The sequence below is a fragment of the Pundamilia nyererei genome, unplaced genomic scaffold (genome assembly GCF_000239375.1).
Source record: "Pundamilia nyererei isolate P.nyererei 1_Seehausen unplaced genomic scaffold, PunNye1.0 scaffold00006, whole genome shotgun sequence".
In the NCBI taxonomy this organism is placed as follows: Eukaryota; Metazoa; Chordata; class Actinopteri; order Cichliformes; family Cichlidae; genus Pundamilia; species Pundamilia nyererei.
The window spans coordinates 2062821-2071973 of record NW_005187407.1 but is presented as its reverse complement, the minus strand read 5'-3'; the positions used below and the strand labels follow the sequence as shown (position 1 = coordinate 2071973).

The following is a 9153-nucleotide window of genomic DNA, read 5'->3' as shown; positions in this document are numbered from 1 at the left end:
AAAGGGCTGCGACACATTTATACAGCCGTATTTCACATATGACTATGAAAGGCGGAAGAGGAAGTAGTTCCAATTTAGACGATCTCAATGATATAGTTTCTTTCCACTGTGTTCCTGTTAATGATAAACTACAAATTTACCCCAAATTACTAAAATATCGATATTTTAATATGAGAATCTATTCTAGAACATAAATAACTGGTATTGGAGGAATGGATACATTTCAATATCAATCCGCACACCACTAGTGTAAACAGAGGTACAGCGCTACCACACAACCTTAAAAAGTTGTCTTTTGTATGATTTGTTACTTACCAAAGTCATTTTAAAAAAATGTTTCTGTAATGGTAATGCAAAAAAAATAAAAAATCTGTTAAAAAATAATTATTTTGTTATCCATGAGTTTTCAGATTTACGATTTTGCAAAAAAGCAGAAAAATAGAAAAGCTTTTTTTTTAAATTAAGATGCTAAATTATAGTTATTTACTTGCATTCTTGAACAGAAAAATTTGTTTTAGTGACTGAATGTTATGTGTGATTAATTTCTGACTTCTCTGATTAGTCCATTGTGCCGGTTCAAGTTTTGATTAAAAAATGTGAAAAAATAATAATGATAATAATATTTTAGTTTTAGACAAGCTTTAGTCTCATTTCTAAAATAGTTCAGTTTCTTGTTTTTACAGGTAATTTATATATTTGTTAAGCACTGTATACACTCAAACACACACATGACTGTTATGTTGTTTGTATCATAAGATATTATCTTTATTTTTGTCACCTTTTCCTCATATAATAATGAAAATCCTAACACATATCAATTATTTTCCAGCCTATCGCTTTCAAGTTTCAAATCCTGGTAATGTGCCAACCCTAATCATTAGGCTTCTGCTATGCATGTTTCTGCACTCAGGACGTAGTCTGCATTTTTTCCATATGTCAGCATCAGCAGTGACCAATAAAAATCATAAAGCCTTAAATGCAGCCTGTTTTTTACTAAAACATTATGAGGACAAAGCTAAGTCTGATGCTTTCAGATTATTACATATAGCTTTCATACAGCAGCAGGCTCCACATGAGTGTCTAAAGCTAAAACAAGCAAATTACCATTGGATAATAAATTATCCCCAACATGAAGACGGGCTCGATCAGATTACAATAGTAAACACTGCAACATGTCACCGCTGCTGATGCATGCACACATGTGAACCTACTGCAGACTTAAATATTACCTGCTCCTTTGTGCCAACACGAGAAAACAAACTACTATACACACTAAATGAAATCATCCTTCTAGTGTCAAGAAGCAGCGAAGAGATCATGCAAGGAAACCAGTACCAAACGTTGTCCATGTGTTATTGATGAGAGAGGAGCAGAATAATGCAGTCGGCATAAATAATGTAAACCAGCCACAGCTTTTTACTCAGCTATCAAAAAGAGGCGGTCAGCAAATCATCCTCAGCTCAGTGAGGCGAGTGACGATTTTTCACTGCACACCTGCTCAATATGGTACAAGGCCTGACACGCACTCTTTACACTTTCTGATCACAAGTTCCCCATCATCATGTGGGGGTGATTTTGTTATTTTGCAATGACAAAATAGTTTTTGTTTTAGATTAGGACTGGTGAGGAGCTGCCATCAGCAGTTGTGTTTCTCTTGTTGAGATTAATTTCAGTGGGCTCAGTGCTGCTGTGGATTACTCGCAGCTGTTGAACCCCCTGTCTAGATCTGTTGTTCATACTGATGCAGGCCTCTCCAAATTTCTCTCTCCATAAACTTACTGCAGCGTAAACTTGCTGCCGGGCACATGCATCTGTATTTCTACATGTGTGGGGAATGTGAACAGAAAGAGGGAGGTGGAGGGGTTGAAAGGAAGGAAGATGAAGAGTCAAGGGAAGCAATCAGAGGGCAAAACTGTAATGTGACCTAACCTCCTGCACAGGATGCAAAAATGCTTAGATGTTCACACACACACAAATATATACTGTATATATGATACTAAGACATCTAAGAAATCACACACATACAAACACAATGTGTATCCTTTTGCTCCTTCTGTCCCACATCCTTCCTTCTCCGGGGGCCCATAAATCAATCACTGTCAAAATACTGCACTTCTACAGTGTAACTGAGAGTCACACACATAAAGGCGCACACACTTGGCAACGCACATCGAGTAACTCTGTGACTACATTTGCATTCACTTTTTGGTTCGCTAATTTGAATGTGAAATATAAACCTACGCTGCATCAAACGGTGATGGCTCAAGCGGTGCCAAGAAACGTTTTATTCCTAAAAACAAAAATCTTTAAAAAGCAAAAAACGACTTCCTCAAAACGAGGAGTTCATGGACCGTCTGCCCTGAATGTAAATTTCGCGTATTTATTTTCTCAACCAAACTGAATGAAAGACTGAAAGGGCTCATTTCAAAATTAAAGATTAATGTGTTCACCTATCGTTCTATAGCTACACACGGAATATGTGAGCACTAAAATGAAGCATGACCATTTTTGTATGTACGATGTGAAAAATGGAAGGACTGTGGTTCAGTGATTATTGTTAGTTTACAAGAAGGAGGACAAAATCTGAGCCAAGCATAAAAATGAGAAAAGACAAATCTGCTGTAGTAAGTCAGAATAGTAAATACCAGATGAGGGAAACAGATTAGTGACACTTGTAGCCAATGCAGAAGCAGTTGTTTCAAACAAGAGGAAAACTATGTGGCATAAAAGATAGACGGCGTGTGTGCAAGCATGTGTGTGTGGAGGCTTCAACAGTGGCTACAGTACCAAATCAATTTCACATCAACATGACAAAGACTACAGTTCATTTTAGTCCACATGCATGTTATGCACCAGCAGAACTGAGACCCAGAGAAACTTAATCACAACAGCAGCCGCTTCCATCCGAACCGGGTGAATTCGTGGATACATGAGGGCCTGCATATTAAATTAGGATCATGATGATCAAAGACTTTCAGGTTCTGATTGCTTTAATTTTCCATCATCCTACCTTTAACTTAGATTTCTGTATATTTTGCCTCCTCAAAAGTGGAACCACAAATCAAGGCTTTAGTGGTCAGTGACGAACACTGTTTGGCCCATATGCTTTTGATGTTGGCATATTAATATTCGATACATCCACATATTATAAGGTTTCAAGGAATCTGGAGTCTTACTCAGCTGTGACAGAGCAAAAGGTTGGGTAAACTGAAGAAATGTAAACCAAAAGAACAACAACATATACTGTTGTTGTTCTTTGGTTAATTCATACAGTGAAATATCTTTGACCACATAACATAGTTTCTCTCCCTCTAATTAATAACAGGCTTTAATGTTTTCATGTATCCATGAAGCCGTCCACGTCAAACTAAAATCACCGGTTCATTCTCCCACAGACCACAACTCAAGATTAGAGCAAGAAGTCTTACCTTTGATGCCAAACTTGGAGTTTCCTCCAAACTTGAGAATAATCAACATTACAAGGAAACCAGTGAAGGCTACAGCAGCGATGCCCACCACCACGTACACCTGTACAATGAGAAATCGGGGTTATAAATCTCCCGAGAGGTGAGCAAACACACTGACAGCTACACAAAGCCAAATGCCAAACCCACCACAACAAAAGGTATAGGCCACAGGCTGTTTATATCACTGCTCAAGAAAGGCAGATTTTCTTAAGGACTGCTTTATCTTCAATGTGTTGGGTTTATTCAATTACGCATTACATAAAAATAGAGCCAGCTCAGGTGTTTCTAGACAGGAAACACAAATAAATGAAAGAGAAACAGGCACAAACCATAAATAACTTGCAGTGGCAAACAGCAAAACCGTAGAGCTGCAGGAAAATAGAAGTGACTTACAGCGACTCTGTCCTCGCGTTGATTCGGAGGAGGGGTGTCTATTGATGCAAGAGAGAGAGAGAAATCAGAGAGGAAGAGAAACTCAAGCTGTGATTTAAGGACAAGTAAAGGAGTGTTTTTTACTCACTGTCAAACAAAGATATGGTTTCAACTGACACAATAAGATTTACTGTTCATCTGAAGCATAAAATTGTTTATCTGTTTCTAACAAAATAAGCTAAAATATTACATTTTGTTCTTTTTTCGGCTTCTCACTTTAGAGGTTGCTACACCAGATGATCTGCCTCCATCTCATCCTAGCCCTTACCATCCTCTTCTGTCACACCAACCCTCCACATGTGCTTCTTCATTACATGAGGTCTTCCTCCTTCCTGGGGGCTCCATCTTCAACATCTTTTGTCCAATATATCCTCTATACATCCTCTACACATGTCTAAACCATTTATTCTCATGTCTATTCTGGTCACTCCCCATGAAAATCTTAACATCTTTAACTTTGGCACCTCCAGGTCGGCCTTCTGTCTTTTTTGTCAGTGCCAGAGTCTCCAATCCGTACATCACAGAAGGTCTCACTAACATCTTGTGAAACTTCCCATTCACTCTTTCTGCTATCCTTCTGTCAGGAATCATCCCTGACATTATTCTCCACCGACTGGAGGGTTGATGGTTGACCTCAGGTATGTAAACTCATCTATGCTTTTCAAAAAGCACACCAAGAGTATCATTATACAGAAGTATCCCACCATGTGGAAGCTGCTCCAACAGGAGGTCATATTTTCATAAGGTTAGATTAAGAGAACTTCACAGCCTCATCATCCAAGGTGGTTTACACCGGTCATATTGATCTGACCTCTTCCTCAAAGCCTTTTTTTTTTTGTTGAAATAGAGAAAATTACCTTAACATTACAAACAATTAAGCTCAAATCACTTGTCCAAGTAACCAAAGCTTCTGGCGTTTTACTTAATTACTGACTTTATACAAACTCAACAACTTGTAGACGTAAAGTTAGCGTAATCAACATGCTACCTGAGCGTATATCACAAACTGATGGGTGCTTTTTTTTTTGTTTTTGCAGTTTTTTTCTGTCTTTCAAATCTAGTGGCAGATGTGCAAAAATACAAAACAAAACTACCGTAAATAATTCATTGTCTGTGTTACTTGTTGATAAGAGTGAGCAACTAAAAGATATGGCTGTACCTGTGGTTTGATCTGCTGGTTGGAGGGCGTATTGGAGAAAGACACAGACAGAAACAAATTAGTTCTCAAACATATTTCAACTGTAAGACAAGCACTCTGTTTTCTGAGCTTGTTTCAAAAACATAGTCATTACACAAACACGACGGGCAAACAGCACGTGCTAAACATGCACACGTTCTAGCTGCAGGGTCGTACGCGTACGTAACCTCTCAACATCTTAAGAAAAACAAAAGAGTTCGTGAGAGTAAGATTGCTGAAATGTAATTTGTGTTTGTTGACGACACCAGTTGTAAAAGTGAGCCTGAACTTTCCGGCACTTTCAGTTAATGAGTAATTAAATCAGGTTGGCAGTTTAATACTCAATATTTTTAAGTGATTTCAGTCTTTATGGGCTGCAGAGACAGTTAAGTCACTACAGTTCAGATGCAAAGCTGTGCTTAATATGCTTCATCTAGCTAGTGCTACAGAAGTGCAGTGAGCGTAATCGGAGTAACTTTTTTGAAGTGGAGAGTACTTGAAAATTCAGCATTTCAAACAGCTCAATATGTATGACACGAAAACAGTTTCTTTGCAGTTTGACACATAATTTGTCTGCTAGCTGAGGGCAGAGTGACTGTGTTTCCCAGGGAAGAAAAAATACTAATGCATGATCATTTTACTCTGTGAGATGGAGAACAGAGGGAAGACTTGAGAAAAATGCTCTAATAAAGGTAGAAATTTCAAGCTTACACATAAATGTTCAGTTTACAGCTTGGTAATCAGATTGAATCGCTATATAACAAGTTTCTAAAGTTGTCTGGATGTTTCACATCATAAAATGTTTTTGAAAGTAAATTAACCGGTAATTGATATTAATTCATGTTATCCAAAGTCTATACACGTGCAGTCTGTATTGTGGGTCAGTGATGAACTATGTTGGAGTTGTAAAGTGCAGACTGTGGTGTCCTGGCTCAATGCTCGATGGGTCCTCGTATCTCCAGAAACATTATAAAAGAGAGATAAGCCCTTTAATTCTGAATTGAAATTTAAAAGATATTTAGATAGTGGTCAAATTACAACTGCATGCAAAGTTTGAACAGATCTGTATCAGATTTTACTAAATATTTTGTACGTGCCTGTAAGTTTTTGTCCTGTTGATGTTTGAAATGAAAGATAATTTAGATAATGCTTCAAAATAACAGTAAATCTATGCGCGGCTGCTAAGTAGACAGTGTCACTGATTTTAATTTAAGCTTATTTAAGCTTTTCGTGTTCATTAGTAACAGTTGCCAAATTGCAGCTTTCTACTGGCTGGGGGTTGGAAAGCAGCCATAGTGGCAAATATAATGTGGGCCTACATATTGTAGAATATAGTTGTTCCCTCACTGCCCTAATACACTTGAACCTTGAGTACCCCCACCTGCCAAATCCCACTTTAACCCCTACACGATGCTGATGTTAAACATCTAAAAACAGTGCCTGTAAACAGAAACTAGATGTGCCTCTTTTAAGAATTTTGCACTTAAAAAAGACAAAACATACTCACTTACCATAATAGTAAGGCTCCGGATCTGTTGCTGCAAAAAAAAAAAAGAGCATTTACATTGATGACATTTGTTTCACAAAGCCAACTTTGTGCATCAACACAAACTATTTCACTGTATGTAGCTATACCTGTACATATATAGTCTAGTATAACATAAAAGCATCAGCAAGATTTTTTTTCTTTCAGCAGCTCCACCTTTGCTATCAATAAAGGCAGATTTAAAACAGAACACTGCCAGTTTGCCATTCCTTTATCTGATTTAATGCCAGCAACTACCCCTCATTATAAATCGATGAGCATAACCCAGATGGCAAAATATACACAATCTGCAGCAATATTTAAAGTGTGAAACAGAGTCATGATGAATCAGGATGGCGACTGAGAAGTATATGAAAGAGTCTATTTGTGGTAATAATTAAATGCATTTCCTATATACTAAACAGAAATATTTGATTGTAATTGTACAAAGATAGGAAAGAATTAAAAAGTATCTGTAACGGCAAAAATAGCTGTAAAAGGGGCGATTTCTTAGGTTTTGCCTTGAGATTAAAGGGCTATAAAATGATCAAATTAAAAATATTCAGTACGGGTTAAACAGACTAGAAAGTTTGGACGTTGCTTCAAATACAGTACTTAAAAATGCCAAAATGCAGTATTTGGTGGGATTGTCGTAAAGGAAAAAATCCCATTTATGGTGCAAAGGGACAAAAAAGTTTTGCACCCAACTAGTCCTGCACCATTTGTCACAGAATTATAGTTCAAAGACCAAAATAAGCAGCTCATTTATCCACTCTTCTCGTTGATGTTCTTCCAAACTATTACAATTAATGCACAAAAAACACATTCATCTCAGTGGGTGGAATGTGTCGTACTAGAGTACAGGGTGGGCCATTTATATGGATACACCGTAATAACATGGGAATGGTTGGTGATACTTAAGTCCTGTTTGTGGCACATTAGCATATGTGAGGGGGCAAACTCCGCAAGATGGGTGGTGACCATGGTGGCCATTTAGAAGTCGGCCATCTTCGATACAACTTTTGTTTTTTCAATAGGAAGAGGGCCATGTGACACATCAAACTTATTGGTAATGTCACAAGAAAAACAATGGTGTGCTTGGTTTCAACGTAACTTTATTCTTTCATGAGTTATTTACAAGTTTCTGACCACTTGTAAAATGTGTTCAATGTGCTGTCCATTGTGTTGGGTTGTCAATGCAACCCTCTTCTCCCACTCTTCACACACTGATATCAACACCGCAGGAGAAATGCCAGCACAGGCATCCAGTATCCGTAGTTTCAGGTGCTGCACATCTCGTATCTTCACACCATAGACAATTGCCTTCAGACGACCCCAAAGATAAAAGTCTAAGGGGGTCAGACCGGGAGACCTTGGGGGCCATTCAACTGGCCCACGACGACCAATCCACTTTCCAGGAAACTGTTTATCTAGGAATGCTCGGACCTGGCACCCATAATGTGGTGGTGCACCATCTTGCTGGAAAAACTCAGGGAACGTGCCAGCTTCAGTGCATAAAGAGGGAAACACATCATCATGTAGCAATTTCAAATATCCAGTGGCCTTGAGGTTTCCATTGCTGAAGAGTGGACCCACTATCGTTGTACCCCATATACCACACCAAACCATCACTTTTATTGTTCCAACAGTCTTGGAGGGATCCATCCAATGTGGGTTAGTGTCAGACCAATAGCGGTGGTTTTGTGTCAATGGAAAATTGTACTTAGTAGTCAGTATAATCTTTTAATGATATAAGTTTGCATATGGTAGAATACTGTATGTAATCATTTGTGTTTAGAAGTATATAGTTGGTGGCATATTGAAAGAATGTCTCATCCTAGGAGGTCTGTAACATTCCAGGGTGTTCTGGCGTTCACCCCCACATCCTAGGAGTCTCGGAGAGGTCGTACCTTGTCTTATTGTTTTACGGTAGGATTAACGTAGCTATATCTGTTTTAGTCTAAGTGCCTTTTGTTTAGATGAACTGCTGGACTGGAAGTCCTCAGTGCTTAGTCTCTGAGCCTCACTCTTGGTGTGTGAGCTCAGGAGGCTGCCCTTGCTAGCAAGAAAATCTGTGTGTTTCTCCTCTCTGATTCTCTGCTGAAGAAGTGTTTTAGAATATATCTCTTAACATTTTGTTTGTTAACTTCACCATTCACATAAAGGTTTGCCTCATCACTGAAAAAAATCTTCTGCGTGAACTGAGGGTCCTGTTCCAATTTTTGTTTTGCCCATTCTGCAAATTCTGATCCGATCTGGGTCATCCTCGTTGAGATGCTGCAGTAGCTCGAGTTTGTAAGGGTGCCATTTGTGCGTAGCTAATATCCAGTGACATGCGGCGAGTGCTACGCTGTGGGCTCTTGCTGAATGAAGCTAGGACAGCCACTGATGTTTCTTCATTAGTGACAGTTTTCTTGCTTCCACATTTTGGCAAATAAAACACTGAACCAGTTTCACGAAACTTAGCAAGCAGTTTGCAAACTGTAGCATGGGAGATGGGTGGTCTCGTAGGGTGTCTTGCATTGAAATCTGCTGCAATGACCCGGTTACTG

At 38.7% G+C, this 9153-nt stretch overlaps 1 protein-coding gene across 1 annotated transcript in view; it reads right to left on the bottom strand.

Moving 5' to 3' along the window:
* Positions 1-9153, bottom strand: part of ntrk2a (neurotrophic tyrosine kinase, receptor, type 2a) — a 100397-nt gene that overhangs the window by 70777 nt on the left and 20467 nt on the right. The window contains exons 10-13 of the mRNA XM_005722044.1: positions 6588-6614; positions 5059-5073; positions 3861-3898; positions 3429-3528 (exon numbers count right to left, since the gene is read on the bottom strand). Of these exons, the coding sequence (XP_005722101.1) occupies positions 3429-3528; positions 3861-3898; positions 5059-5073; positions 6588-6614 (180 nt within the window). The remainder of the gene's footprint in view (positions 1-3428; positions 3529-3860; positions 3899-5058; positions 5074-6587; positions 6615-9153) is intronic.